Source organism: Drosophila miranda (genome assembly GCF_003369915.1).
Source record: "Drosophila miranda strain MSH22 chromosome Y unlocalized genomic scaffold, D.miranda_PacBio2.1 Contig_Y2_pilon, whole genome shotgun sequence".
NCBI classification, from domain to species: Eukaryota; Metazoa; Arthropoda; class Insecta; order Diptera; family Drosophilidae; genus Drosophila; species Drosophila miranda.
In genome coordinates this window covers 17,230,272-17,246,402 of record NW_022881614.1, presented here as the reverse complement: position 1 = coordinate 17,246,402, position 16,131 = coordinate 17,230,272, and the positions used below count along the sequence as shown (strand labels likewise).

The 16,131-nt window shown below is 42.5% G+C and overlaps 1 protein-coding gene across 1 annotated transcript; it reads right to left on the bottom strand.

Annotated features, from left to right (window-relative positions):
- Positions 1–11,615: 11,615 nt before the first annotated feature.
- On the bottom strand, positions 11,616–13,664 carry LOC117194046 (zinc finger BED domain-containing protein 1-like). Its single transcript, XM_033398688.1, has 2 exons — positions 11,730–13,664; positions 11,616–11,668 (listed from the first exon to the last, which is right to left on the bottom strand). The coding sequence occupies exon 1, from the start codon at positions 13,488–13,490 to the stop codon at positions 11,784–11,786; it is 1,707 nt and encodes a 568-aa protein (XP_033254579.1). The 5' UTR covers positions 13,491–13,664; the 3' UTR covers positions 11,616–11,668; positions 11,730–11,783.
- Positions 13,665–16,131: the final 2,467 nt, after the last annotated feature.

Genomic DNA, 16,131 nt, shown 5'->3' with positions numbered 1-16,131 from the left:
CTTTATGGGGTCGGAAACGATTCCTTCTGGACGTTACACACATCCATTTTTACCACAAATCTAATATACCCCAATACTCATTTTGAGTATCGGGTATAACGAGGGGGAACGTTGTGAGTTGCTGCGGAGACCGCAACTCTACAGTTATACCCGATACTAAGTCAGTATGGCTCTCCTCCGGCAGACGCCGCTAATATTAAACGACACGACAAGGAGTGCGTGCGAGAGAGACAGAAAATCAGTCTGAGCGTGACGTCGGGTGCTGCGTAGCCAGTGCAAATTGATTTCTTCCTTTTGGCTATAAAAATGATCTGATCTGATCCAGATTCATCAATCTGATATATATGATCATTATCTATGATTCTGCGTTTTTAGTTTTCTCGTATCCTCAATATTGTGGATGCAACAGATTTTCGTCTTTTGTGGGGGTGGAAAAGGGTGGGCCGAAATTTTGAGATATACGTTTTATAGTGAGATCTAACAGGAGTGCGGATACCAAATTTGGTTACTCTAGCCTTAGTAGTCTCTGAGATTTGTGAATATCCCCAGATTTTTATACTTTGCGGGGGCGGAAGGGGGTGTGGCGAAATTTTGAAACAAACTCGTCTCGGTCCGATATATTAGGAGTGTGGATACCAAATTTGGTTGCTCTAGCTTTTATAGTCTCTGAGATCTAGGCGCTAATGTTTTACTCTAAGCAAAGCCGCCTATGCTACGTGTGTGTTAGAGAGAGACAGGGCGAGAAAAAATGAAATTGTTTTCTTGATGCTGGCTATAATAATAATACGATCCAATTCAGATTCTGCAGTCTTAAAGATATGGTCATTCTCTACAATTCTACGTTTTTGGTTTTTTCATATCTTTAAAATTGTGGATGCCACAGATTTTCATCCTTTGTGGGGGCGGAAGTGGGCGGGGCGAAGTTTTGAAATATTTTTGTAGCAGTGACATATCACAGAAGTCTGGATCCAAAACATCGTTGCTCTAGCTCTTATAGTCTTTGAGCACTAGGCGCTGAAGGGGACGGACAGGGCCCAATCGACTCGGCTATTGATGCTGATCAAGAATATATATACTTTATGGGGTCGAAAACGATTCCTTCTGGACGTTACACACATCCACTTTTACCACAAATCTAATATACCCCAATACTAATTTTGAGTATCGGGTATAATAAAAACGAGGGGGAGCGTTGTGAGTTGCTGCGGAGACCGCAACTCTACAGCTATACCCGATACTAAGTCAGTGTGGCTCTCCTCCGGCAGACGCCGCTAATATTAAACGACACGACAAGGAGTGCGTGCGAGAGAGACAGAAAATCACTTGTTCTTTTTTAGTAAGTGAGTCAACACACTCATATTTCTCACTTGCTCACTTGCTCTCTTAGATTGCTCAGTTACTCACACTTGTTCACTTGCTCAGTTGTTCACTTGCTTAGTTGCTCACTTGCTCAGTTGCTCAGTTGCTGACTTGCTCAGTTGTTCACTATTCATGCACAGAACCCTAAGCACCACAGACTTTTACACAAATAAAATACGTTACATGTCAATATTAATCAAACATTTATAACTAAAAAAAAAAAAAATGTATATAACAAAAAAACAAACTTTTTATTTCCTTTCATAGGAATTCTTATACTAACATAAAAATAAGGAGATCCTTTCATAGGAATTCTTATACTAACTTAAAAATAAGGAGATCCTTTCATAGGAATTTTTATACTAACATAAAAATAAGGAGATCCTTTCATAGGAATTCTTATACTAACTTAAAAACGAGGGGGAAAGTTGTGAGTTGCTGCGGAGACCGCAACTCTACATTTATACCCGATACTTAGTCAGTATGGCTTTCCTCCGGCAGACGCCGCTAATATTAAACGATACGACAAAGAGTGCGTGCGAGAGAGACAGAAAATCAGTCTGAGCGTGACGTCGGGCGCTGCGTGGCCACTGCAAATTGATTTCTTGCTTTTGGCTACAAAAATGATCCGATCTGATCCAGATTCAGCAATCTGATAGATATGCTCATTATCTATGATTCTGCGTTTTTAGTTTTCTCGAATGTGCAATATTGTGGATGCAACAGATTTTCGTTCTTTGTGGGGGCGGAAAAGGGTGGGGCGAAATTCTGAGATATACGTCTTATAGTGAGATCTAACAGAAGTGCGGATACCAAATTTGGTTACTCTAGCCTTAATAGTCTCTGAGATTTGTGGATGCCCCAGATTTTCGTCCTTTGCGGGGGCGGAAGAGGGTGTGGCGAAATTTAGACACGAAACTGTCAAGGTCCGATATCACAGTAGTGTGGATACCAAATTTGGTTGCTCTGGATCTTATAGGTTCTGAGATCCTTGAACTCATATTTTGCAATTGGCAAAACCGACCATGAAACCTGTGTGTTAGAGAGAGACAGAGCGAGAAAGAATGAAATTGTTTTCTTGATTCTGGCTATAATAATTATACGATCTGGTTGAGATTTTACACTCTAGAACATATAGTCATCCTCTACGATTCTGCGTTTTTGGTTTTATCGTATCTTTAAAAATGTGGATGCCACAGATTTTCGTCCTTTGTGGGGGCGGAAGCGGGCGGGGCGAAGTTTTGAAATATTTTTGTAGCAGTGACATATCACAGAAGTCTGGATCCAAAACATCGTTGCTCTAGCTCTTATAGTCTTTGAGCACTAGGCGCTGAAGGGGACGGACAGACGGACAGACGGACGGACGGACAGACGGACAGACAGACAGGGCTTAATCGACTCGGCTATTGATGCTGATCAAGAATATATATACTTTATGGGGTCGGAAACGATTCCTTCTGGACGTTACACACATCCATTTTTTCCACAAATCTAATATACCCCAATACTCATTTTGAGTATCGGGTATAACGAGGGGGAACGTTGTGAGTTGCTGCGGAGACCGCAACTCTACAGTTATACCCGATACTAAGTCAGTATGGCTCTCCTCCGGCAGACGCCGCTAATATTAAACGACACGACAAGGAGTGCGTGCGAGAGAGACAGAAAATCAGTCTGAGCGTGACGTCGGGTGCTGCGTAGCCAGTGCAAATTGATTTCTTCCTTTTGGCTATAAAAATGATCTGATCTGATCCAGATTCAGCAATCTGATATATATGATCATTATCTATGATTCTGCGTTTTTAGTTTTCTCGTATCCTCAATATTGTGGATGCAACAGATTTTCGTCTTTTGTGGGGGTGGAAAAGGGTGGGCCGAAATTTTGAGATATACGTTTTATAGTGACATCTAACAGGAGTGCGGATACCAAATTTGGTTACTCTAGCCTTAGTAGTCTCTGAGATTTGTGAATATCCCCAGATTTTTATACTTTGCGGGGGCGGAAGGGGGTGTGGCGAAATTTTGAAACAAACTCGTCTCGGTCCGATATATTAGGAGTGTGGATACCAAATTTGGTTGCTCTAGCTTTTATAGTCTCTGAGATCTAGGCGCTAATGTTTTACTCTAAGCAAAGCCGCCTATGCTACGTGTGTGTTAGAGAGAGACAGGGCGAGAAAAAATGAAATTGTTTTCTTGATGCTGGCTATAATAATAATACGATCCAATTCAGATTCTGCAGTCTTAAAGATATCTTTAAAATTGTGGATGCCACAGATTTTCATCCTTTGTGGGGGCGGAAGTGGGCGGGGCGAAGTTTTGAAATATTTTTGTAGCAGTGACATATCACAGAAGTCTGGATCCAAAACATCGTTGCTCTAGCTCTTATAGTCTTTGAGCACTAGGCGCTGAAGGGGACGGACAGGGCCCAATCGACTCGGCTATTGATGCTGATCAAGAATATATATACTTTATGGGGTCGAAAACGATTCCTTCTGGACGTTACACACATCCACTTTTACCACAAATCTAATATACCCCAATACTAATTTTGAGTATCGGGTATAATAAAAACGAGGGGGAGCGTTGTGAGTTGCTGCGGAGACCGCAACTCTACAGCTATACCCGATACTAAGTCAGTGTGGCTCTCCTCCGGCAGACGCCGCTAATATTAAACGACACGACAAGGAGTGCGTGCGAGAGAGACAGAAAATCAGTCTGAGCGTGACGTCGGGTGCTGCGTAGCCAGTGCAAATTGATTTGTTCCTTTTGGCTACAAAAATGATCTGATCTGATCCAGATTCAGCAATCTGATATATATGATCATTATCTATGATTCTGCGTTTTTAGTTTTCTCGTAACCTCAATATTGTGGATGCAACAGATTTTCGTTCTTTGTGGTGGCGGAAGGGGGTGGGGCGAAATTTTGAGATATACGTTTTATAGTGAGGTCTAACAGGAGTGCGGATACCAAATTTGGTTACTCTAGCCTTAATAGTCTCTGAGATTTGTGAATATCCCCAGATTTTTATCCTTTGCGGGGGCGGAAGGGGGTGTGGCGAAATTTTGAAACAAACTCGTCTCGGTCCGATATATTAGGAGTGTGGATACCAAATTTGGTTGCTCTGGCTTTTATAGTCTCTGAGATCTAGGCGCTAATGTTTTACTCTAAGCAAAGCCGCCTATGCTACGTGAGTGTTAGAGAGAGACAGGGCGAGAAAAAATGAAATTGTTTTCTTGATTCTGGCTATAATAATTATACGATCTGGTTCAGATTTTGCACTCTAGAAGATATAGTAATCTTCTACGATTCTGCGTTTTTAGTTTTTTCGTATCGTCGAAATTGTGGATGTCACAGATTTTTGCCCTTTGTGGGGGTGGAAGTGGGCGGGGCAAAGTTTTGAAATATTCTTGTAGCAGTGACATATCACAGAAGTCTGGATCCAAAACATCGTTGCTCTCGCTCTTATAGTCTTTGAGCACTAGGCGCTGAAGGGGACGGACAGACGGACAGACGGACGGACGGACAGACGGACAGACAGACAGGGCTTAATCGACTCGGTTATTGATTCTGATTAAGAATATATATACTTTATGGGGTCGGAAACGATTCCTTCTGGACGTTACACACATCCATTTTTACCACAAATCTAATATACCCCAATACTCATTTTGAGTATCGGGTATAACGAGGGGGAACGTTGTGAGTTGCTGCGGAGACCGCAACTCTACAGTTATACCCGATACTAAGTCAGTATGGCTCTCCTCCGGCAGACGCCGCTAATATTAAACGACACGACAAGGAGTGCGTGCGAGAGAGACAGAAAATCAGTCTGAGCGTGACGTCGGGTGCTGCGTAGCCAGTGCAAATTGATTTCTTCCTTTTGGCTATAAAAATGATCTGATCTGATCCAGATTCAGCAATCTGATATATATGATCATTATCTATGATTCTGCGTTTTTAGTTTTCTCGTATCCTCAATATTGTGGATGCAACAGATTTTCGTCTTTTGTGGGGGTGGAAAAGGGTGGGCCGAAATTTTGAGATATACGTTTTATAGTGAGATCTAACAGGAGTGCGGATACCAAATTTGGTTACTCTAGCCTTAGTAGTCTCTGAGATTTGTGAATATCCCCAGATTTTTATCCTTTGCGGGGGCGGAAGGGGGTGTGTCGAAATTTTGAAACAAACTCGTCTCGGTCCGATATATTAGGAGTGTGGATACCAAATTTGGTTGCTCTAGCTTTTATAGTCTCTGAGATCTAGGCGCTAATGTTTTACTCTAAGCAAAGCCGCCTATGCTACGTGTGTGTTAGAGAGAGACAGGGCGAGAAAAAATGAAATTGTTTTCTTGATGCTGGCTATAATAATAATACGATCCAATTCAGATTCTGCAGTCTTAAAGATATGGTCATTCTCTACAATTCTACGTTTTTGGTTTTTTGATATCTTTAAAATTGTGGATGCCACAGATTTTCATCCTTTGTGGGGGCGGAAGTGGGCGGGGCGAAGTTTTGAAATATTTTTGTAGCAGTGACATATCACAGAAGTCTGGATCCAAAACATCGTTGCTCTAGCTCTTATAGTCTTTGAGCACTAGGCGCTGAAGGGGACGGACAGGGCCCAATCGACTCGGCTATTGATGCTGATCAAGAATATATATACTTTATGGGGTCGAAAACGATTCCTTCTGGACGTTACACACATCCACTTTTACCACAAATCTAATATACCCCAATACTAATTTTGAGTATCGGGTATAATAAAAACGAGGGGGAGCGTTGTGAGTTGCTGCGGAGACCGCAACTCTACAGCTATACCCGATACTAAGTCAGTGTGGCTCTCCTCCGGCAGACGCCGCTAATATTAAACGACACGACAAGGAGTGCGTGCGAGAGAGACAGAAAATCAGTCTGAGCGTGACGTCGGGTGCTGCGTAGCCAGTGCAAATTGACTTGTTCCTTTTGGCTACAAAAATGATCTGATCTGATCCAGATTCAGCAATCTGATATATATGATCTTTATCTATGGTTCTGCGTTTTTAGTTTTCTCGTAACCTCAATATTGTGGATGCAACAGATTTTCGTCCTTTGTGGTGGCGGAAGGGGGTGGGGCGAAATTTTGAGATATACGTTTTATAGTGAGGTCTAACAGGAGTGCGGATACCAAATTTGGTTACTCTAGCCTTAATAGTCTCTGAGATTTGTGAATATCCCCAGATTTTTATCCTTTGCGGGGGCGGAAGGGGGTGTGGCGAAATTTTGAAACAAACTCGTCTCGGTCCGATATATTAGGAGTGTGGATACCAAATTTGGTTGCTCTGGCTTTTATAGTCTCTGAGATCTAGGCGCTAATGTTTTACTCTAAGCAAAGCCGCCTATGCTACGTGAGTGTTAGAGAGAGACAGGGCGAGAAAAAATGAAATTGTTTTCTTGATTCTGGCTATAATAATTATACGATCTGGTTCAGATTTTGCACTCTAGAAGATATAGTAATCTTCTACGATTCTGCGTTTTTAGTTTTCTCGTATCGTCGAAATTGTGGATGTCACAGATTTTTGCCCTTTGTGGGGGTGGAAGTGGGCGGGGCAAAGTTTTGAAATATTCTTGTAGCAGTGACATATCACAGAAGTCTGGATCCAAAACATCGTTGCTCTCGCTCTTATAGTCTTTGAGCACTAGGCGCTGAAGGGGACTGACAGACGGACAGACGGACGGACGGACAGACGGACAGACAGACAGGGCTTAATCGACTCGGCTATTGATGCTGATCAAGAATATATATACTTTATGGGGTCGGAAACGATTCCTTCTGGACGTTACACACATCCATTTTTACCACAAATCTAATATACCCCAATACTCATTTTGAGTATCGGGTATAACGAGGGGGAACGTTGTGAGTTGCTGCGGAGACCGCAACTCTACAGTTATACCCGATACTAAGTCAGTATGGCTCTCCTCCGGCAGACGCCGCTAATATTAAACGACACGACAAGGAGTGCGTGCGAGAGAGACAGAAAATCAGTCTGAGCGTGACGTCGGGTGCTGCGTAGCCAGTGCAAATTGATTTCTTCCTTTTGGCTATAAAAATGATCTGATCTGATCCAGATTCAGCAATCTGATATATATGATCATTATCTATGATTCTGCGTTTTTAGTTTTCTCGTATCCTCAATATTGTGGATGCAACAGATTTTCGTCTTTTGTGGGGGTGGAAATGGGTGGGCCGAAATTTTGAGATATACGTTTTATAGTGAGATCTAACAGGAGTGCGGATACCAAATTTGGTTACTCTAGCCTTAGTAGTCTCTGAGATTTGTGAATATCCCCAGATTTTTATCCTTTGCGGGGGCGGAAGGGGGTGTGGCGAAATTTTGAAACAAACTCGTCTCGGTCCGATATATTAGGAGTGTGGATACCAAATTTGGTTGCTCTAGCTTTTATAGTCTCTGAGATCTAGGCGCTAATGTTTTACTCTAAGCAAAGCCGCCTATGCTACGTGTGTGTTAGAGAGAGACAGGGCGAGAAAAAATGAAATTGTTTTCTTGATGCTGGCTATAATAATAATACGATCCAATTCAGATTCTGCAGTCTTAAAGATATGGTCATTCTCTACAATTCTACGTTTTTGGTTTTTTCATATCTTTAAAATTGTGGATGCCACAGATTTTCATCCTTTGTGGGGGCGGAAGTGGGCGGGGCGAAGTTTTGAAATATTTTTGTAGCAGTGACATATCACAGAAGTCTGGATCCAAAACATCGTTGCTCTAGCTCTTATAGTCTTTGAGCACTAGGCGCTGAAGGGGACGGACAGGGCCCAATCGACTCGGCTATTGATGCTGATCAAGAATATATATACTTTATGGGGTCGAAAACGATTCCTTCTGGACGTTACACACATCCACTTTTACCACAAATCTAATATACCCCAATACTAATTTTGAGTATCGGGTATAATAAAAACGAGGGGGAGCGTTGTGAGTTGCTGCGGAGACCGCAACTCTACAGCTATACCCGATACTAAGTCAGTGTGGCTCTCCTCCGGCAGACGCCGCTAATATTAAACGACACGACAAGGAGTGCGTGCGAGAGAGACAGAAAATCAGTCTGAGCGTGACGTCGGGTGCTGCGTAGCCAGTGCAAATTGATTTGTTCCTTTTGGCTACAAAAATGATCTGATCTGATCCAGATTCAGCAATCTGATATATATGATCATTATCTATGATTCTGCGTTTTTAGTTTTCTCGTAACCTCAATATTGTGGATGCAACAGATTTTCGTCCTTTGTGGTGGCGGAAGGGGTGGGGCGAAATTTTGAGATATACGTTTTATAGTGAGGTCTAACAGGAGTGCGGATACCAAATTTGGTTACTCTAGCCTTAGTAGTCTCTGAGATTTGTGAATATCCCCAGATTTTTATCCTTTGCGGGGGCGGAAGGGGGTGTGGCGAAATTTTGAAACAAACTCGTCTCGGTCCGATATATTAGGAGTGTGGATACCAAATTTGGTTGCTCTGGCTTTTATAGTCTCTGAGATCTAGGCGCTAATGTTTTACTCTAAGCAAAGCCGCCTATGCTACGTGAGTGTTAGAGAGAGACAGGGCGAGAAAAAATGAAATTGTTTTCTTGATTCTGGCTATAATAATTATACGATCTGGTTCAGATTTTGCACTCTAGAAGATATAGTAATCTTCTACGATTCTGCGTTTTTAGTTTTCTCGTATCGTCGAAATTGTGGATGTCACAGATTTTTGCCCTTTGTGGGGGTGGAAGTGGGCGGGGCAAAGTTTTGAAATATTCTTGTAGCAGTGACATATCACAGAAGTCTGGATCCAAAACATCGTTGCTCTCGCTCTTATAGTCTTTGAGCACTAGGAGCTGAAGGGGACGGACAGACGGACAGACGGACAGACAGACAGGGCTTAATCGACTCGGCTATTGATGCTGATCAAGAATATATATACTTTATGGGGTCGGAAACGATTCCTTCTGGACGTTACACACATCCATTTTTACCACAAATCTAATATACCCCAATACTCATTTTGAGTTTCGGGTATAACGAGGGGGAACGTTGTGAGTTGCTGCGGAGACCGCAACTCTACAGTTATACCCGATACTAAGTCAGTATGGCTCTCCTCCGGCAGACGCCGCTAATATTAAACGACACGACAAGGAGTGCGTGCGAGAGAGACAGAAAATCAGTCTGAGCGTGACGTCGGGTGCTGCGTAGCCAGTGCAAATTGATTTCTTCCTTTTGGCTATAAAAATGATCTGATCTGATCCAGATTCAGCAATCTGATATATATGATCATTATCTATGATTCTGCGTTTTTAGTTTTCTCGTATCCTCAATATTGTGGATGCAACAGATTTTCGTCTTTTGTGGGGGTGGAAAAGGGTGGGCCGAAATTTTGAGATATACGTTTTATAGTGAGATCTAACAGGAGTGCGGATACCAAATTTGGTTACTCTAGCCTTAGTAGTCTCTGAGATTTGTGAATATCCCCAGATTTTTATCCTTTGCGGGGCGGAAGGGGGTGTGGCGAAATTTTTAAACAAACTCGTCTCGGTCCGATATATTAGGAGTGTGGATACCAAATTTGGTTGCTCTAGCTTTTATAGTCTCTGAGATCTAGGCGCTAATGTTTTACTCTAAGCAAAGCCGCCTATGCTACGTGTGTGTTAGAGAGAGACAGGGCGAGAAAAAATGAAATTGTTTTCTTGATGCTGGCTATAATAATAATACGATCCAATTCAGATTCTGCAGTCTTAAAGATATGGTCATTCTCTACAATTCTACGTTTTTGGTTTTTTCATATCTTTAAAATTGTGGATGCCACAGATTTTCACCCTTTGTGGGGCGGAAGTGGGCGGGGCGAAGTTTTGAAATATTTTTGTAGCAGTGACATATCACAGAAGTCTGGATCCAAAACATCGTTGCTCTAGCTCTTATAGTCTTTGAGCACTAGGCGCTGAAGGGGACGGACAGGGCCCAATCGACTCGGCTATTGATGCAGATCAAGAATATATATACTTTATGGGGTCGAAAACGATTCCTTCTGGACGTTACACACATCCACTTTTACCACAAATCTAATATACCCCAATACTAATTTTGAGTATCGGGTATAATAAAAACGAGGGGGAGCGTTGTGAGTTGCTGCGGAGACCGCAACTCTACAGCTATACCCGATACTAAGTCAGTGTGGCTCTCCTCCGGCAGACGCCGCTAATATTAAACGACACGACAAGGAGTGCGTGCGAGAGAGACAGAAAATCAGTCTGAGCGTGACGTCGGGTGCTGCGTAGCCAGTGCAAATTGATTTGTTCCTTTTGGCTACAAAAATGATCTGATCTGATCCAGATTCAGCAATCTGATATATATGATCATTATCTATGATTCTGCGTTTTTAGTTTTCTCGTAACCTCAATATTGTGGATGCAACAGATTTTCGTCCTTTGTGGTGGCGGAAGGGCGTGGGGCGAAATTTTGAGATATACGTTTTATAGTGAGGTCTAACAGGAGTGCGGATACCAAATTTGGTTACTCTAGCCTTAGTAGTCTCTGAGATTTGTGAATATCCCCAGATTTTTATCCTTTGCGGGGGCGGAAGGGGGTGTGGCGAAATTTTGAAACAAACTCGTCTCGGTCCGATATATTAGGAGTGTGGATACCAAATTTGGTTGCTCTAGCTTTTATAGTCTCTGAGATCTAGGCGCTAATGTTTTACTCTAAGCAAAGCCGCCTATGCTACGTGAGTGTTAGAGAGAGACAGGGCGAGAAAAAATGAAATTGTTTTCTTGATTCTGGCTATAATAATTATACGATCTGGTTCAGATTTTGCACTCTAGAAGATATAGTAATCTTCTACGATTCTGCGTTTTTAGTTTTCTCGTATCGTCGAAATTGTGGATGTCACAGATTTTTGCCCTTTGTGGGGGTGGAAGTGGGCGGGGCAAAGTTTTGAAATATTCTTGTAGCAGTGAAATATCACAGAAGTCTGGATCCAAAACATCGTTGCTCTCGCTCTTATAGTCTTTGAACACTAGGCGCTGAAGGGGACGGACAGACGGACAGACGGACGGACGGACAGACGGACAGACAGACATGGCTCAATCGACTCGGCTATTGATGCTGATCAAGAATATATATACTTTATGGGGTCGGAAACGATTCCTTTTGGTCGTTACACACATCCACTTTTACCACAAATCTAATATACCCCAATACTCATTTTGAGTATCGGGTATAAAAAGGAGATCCTTTCATAGGAATTCTTATACTTTTCGTTTTCTTCATTTTAGCGCTATAAGAGAAAAAAATGTTAATCAATTTAAAAAATCAAGTACAAATTAGGTTGAACTCACTTCCGATTTACATGTTGTTATGCAAAAAAATTAAATTTTCAACGGTTGTTGACTTTAAAAGGGAGCGCCTTTTACGTATGGTTTTCCTGCACATGAAAATATGCGCTCGCATGGCACTGAGGTGGCGACTAAGCAGAGGCGCTTCAGCATATAGTTATAAAGTAGCGGGTATTGCGCTTTCCGCTGATTCCACCATACCAATGGATCATCTTTTCGGCTGATGTACTCCTCAGCCAGGTACTTATCCATTTCTCTTATGGATGCTGCCGTATTGTTGGTGGGTTGGCTTACTTGCTGAAAAGTGGTATCAAATTCAGCCCATATTGTGTCCTCTTCTTGTTTTTTGTTGCTTATAGCTTCTTGTGGAGGTTCAGGCAGTGACCGTATCGTTTGAGCCAATTTTTTGTTGATATCCGCTACTGACTTTTTAAAGGCCTCCGCAGATTTAAATGCGCGTCCTTTGAACCTGGGATCCAGAACAGTGCTCTCCGCATACAAAATATTAGCCTCGAAATCGTTAAACCTGCCGTCCATCTCGTTTATGATTTCATTGATTACTTCGGCAACTAGGTTATTTTTAACTGTTGGATATATTTGAGCCATTTTTCTTTGAAGTAATCCAGTCAAAGCAATTATTTTTGACAATGTTACGTTTTTTTCAGCTGAGATCTCTTCTGTAACTTCATAAAATGGCTTTAATACGGGAAGCACTCCATCAATGACACCCCAGTCTTCTGGTGACAAAATTAAATCTGTCCTTGTTGACAGAGCTGCCACGACTGCCTCCTTCAGGATAGACAACCGTTCAAACATTTTGTACGTTGAGTTCCAACGTGTTGGCACATCCTGTGTTAGTTTGAGGTCAGCCAACTTAAGCAGCGCTTGCATATCTTTAAGCTTTTTTAAGCCTGATGAGCTGCGATGAAAATATTCGCTTATAGCTTTAGCTTTTCTGCGCACACTGCTCATTTTATCTAGAGCTTTTTGGACAATTAGATTTAGGGTATGAGCAAAACACCGTATATGACTCCAATTGCCGGTTCTAATAGCAAGAGCAATGTTGTGTGCATTATCGGATGCTATTGCTGCGACTTTGTTTTTGAGATCCCATTCATTCACAATTTTTTCCAAAAAGCTGCACAGATTCGCAGCAGTGTGCGACGCTTCAAAGGCCTGACAAGCAATTGTATAGGAGGTCAGCATCGTTGATTCCTCATCGATAAAATGTACTGTGACAGCCAGATAACTTTCGTTGGTTATAGATGTCCAACCGTCTGTAGTAAAGAACACCGCTGTGGCCGCACGTAGTTCTTCTATTATCGTCCCAGTGTACTCGTCACGAATTTTGGGAATCAAGGAGCTGGTTAATGTTTTCCTCGTCGGAAGCTTATAGTTTGGGGCGTGCGACAAATCGTGAATAAATTTTTTTAATTCTGGTTCTTCGACCAAGCGCAAGGCGTGATGACCCTTGGCGATCATCCGTACAAGTTGCAGATCAATCTGCTGCGCTTTGCTCGCTGGTACAGGCCTTTCAGCAAAGCTTGTTATTTTTGGTTGCGCACTTTGCACAAAAATCGGGCCATCGGTGTTTTGCCGGATAACGGGCTCCATAGACGCCGGGTGCTTGCTCTTTAAATGGCGGCTTAAGTTGCTTTGAGATTTGCAACTCAAAATAGATTTGCAATACTTGCACTTGGCTTCCTGGCGTCCAACTTCCTCGAAATGGTTCCAAATCTCACTATACTTCCGAATAAGCGACATAGTGAATTTTTCAAAATTGTAAACAGCTTTGCCCGTAATATAAAAAGTGTGAAGTAAACGCAAATATGAGCAAAGCTGCCAGATCGCAAAATGCCCTTTGAGGAGCAAAATTGCGCAAAAAGTGAGTAGAGAACAAGTGAGTAAAAATGAACAAGTGAACAACAAAGAACAAGTGAACAAAAAAGAACAAGTGAACAACAAAGAACAAGTGAACAAAAAAGAACAAGTGAACAAAAAAGAACAAGTGAACAAAAAAGAACAAGTGAACAACAAAGAACAAGTGAACAAAAAAGAACAACTTGGAAGGAACATGTTCAGTTGCTCACTTAAGTGAACAATTTTTTTTTGTTCACTCACTCATGAGCAACACAACACTACTCTCGAGCCTCAGCACTGTCGAAGCGGTGGTCGCGGATCGCCGATGTCTTTGGAGCGGCACAGTGGGACCTTTGACCGTCTCAGCTTGCTAAATTAGTTAGTGAATATGAGTTCAATAAATATTTGCACACTGAAAAAATGTTAAACTTTGAGTGCTTATAATATCTCCTAAACTAAGACTATCTTGAAAATTCGATTGGAAAATTCTCTATTAGATGCGTACATTAAATTTATCTAAAGCACTCATACAATTTTTTGACTATTTCGGCTGAGTCCCCACTGTGCCGCGCCAAAGACATCAGCGACCACGCTGCCCTACGGTTTCGGCACGCAGCACTGACATGCTTTCACACCGACTGGACGCTGACCGAGGCATTGACGAAGCCGAGTAGCATTTCGGAGGCGAAGGTAGCGTAAAAGAGAATTGAAGTACTAGCCCCGCGCGCCCGTACCATGAAGCATCAAACGAAAATTGAAAAAGCATTTGTTCCTCATGCAACATCTTGGTATTGTATAGTCTTTGATTTTACACAATAGTATTCGTAATTTATTTAAAATCCCTCTAGTACTGGCGGTGGCGATTGACCATGCCCGAACTACTGATTTGGCTGGTTCCTACGTGGGAACTTTCCGGACTAACCCTATGGTAAACGAACGCCGAACCACTCAAAGAAGAGACAACAAATGTTGCTCTGTTTAACGCAAAGCACCCATGGTGGGGTAACGTCAAATCATGCTGTCGAGGGAAGCGATTGCAAGAGGCCATCGTCAGTAGCACATGCGAAATCCTTGCCACTGGCGAGGCAACTTTCTTCTCATACAACACTCGCCTTACACCTTCTGCTCTCGACTTTTTCATTGTCAACGGGATTGCGCAAAACAAGCTGTCAGTCGAAACTAAATATGAACTCTCCTCGGATCACCTGCCAATTGTAGCATCAGTGCATCATTCTCCTCAAATCAAAACTATGAAGCAACAAATTCTCCCTCGAGGCTCTTGCGTTGAAGTATTTCAAGCCGAACTAGATAGTAGAATCAACCTCAACACGGAAATAAAAAGTCCCGATGATATAGAAGATGCAATCTCGATATTTATGAGAAACGTAATATTGGCTGCATCTTCTGCTGCGCCTGTAAACCAATGTTCACCAAGCCAACGACGACAAGATACTCTTCCCCCAAGTGCCGTAGCTCTCCTGCGCCTGAAAAGAAGAGTAAGAAGAGAGTATGCGAGAGCGGGTGATACTCGAGTTCATCAAATCTACTTGAGACTATCAAACCGTTTGCAAAAGGTACTTGCAAAAGTCAAGCAGACAAGCATTGATAACATTTTAGAAAAAGCTGGCCCCGATGCATCTTTCAACTATACTCTCTGGAAGCTTACAAGCCGATTTAAAAGAGTAGTCATGCCTAAGTCGCCAATTAAAAATCCAGCAGGCGGTTGGTGCTACTAGAGTCAGCAAAAGGCTGATATCTTCGCAGACAGTTTAGAGCAAAGATTTAAGCCATTTAATCTTACGTCTGCTGTTACACGAAGGGCCGTCGAGCTACAATTGGAAATGCCATTTCAAATGTCCTTGCCAGCAAGCCCAGTCACATTTCAAGAGGTGGTGCAGCAAATTAAGAAGCTGAAGGCCAAAAAATCCCCTGGTGAGGACCTGCTGGACAACAGGACTTTAAAACTTCTGCCTAAAAAAGCGCTGCTATTTATAGTGCTGCTCCTCAACAGCATTCTTAGGATAGGACACTTTCCTACCTGCTGGAAGATGGCGCTAATCTCCATGGTACCTAAGCCAGAAAAACAACACACAGAAGTCGATGGCTACAGACCAATTAGCCTGCTCTCAGCGCTAGGGAAGATGGCGGAAAGAATGATACTGAACCGCATCATGCAGCTTGAACCTGTAAAGAAAAGAATTCCAAAGTGGCAGTTTGGATTTAGACAAGGTCACGGCACGCCAGAACAACTTCATCGAGTGGTCAACTTCGCGCTTGATGCAATGGAGCAAAAAATGTATTCGGTAGCTGTGTTTATGGACATTCAACAAGCGTTTGACAGGGTGTGGTATGATGGCCTCCTCTTTAAGCTGAGAAACATATTGCCGCCGCAGCTAATCCAGCTGGTGAGTAGCTTTCTAATGGACAGAAGTTTTAGAGTTGTTGTAAATGGAGCAAAATCATCGAAGCGCCCAATCTGTGCAGGCGTCCCACAAGGCAGCGTTCTTGGACCAACGTTATATACCCTATATACAGCCGATATGCC

Coding starts and splice junctions, on each gene's coding strand:
- LOC117194046 (XM_033398688.1), bottom strand. CDS start 13,490: ATGTCGCTTATTCGGAAGTATAGTGAGATTTGGAACCATTTCGAGGAA.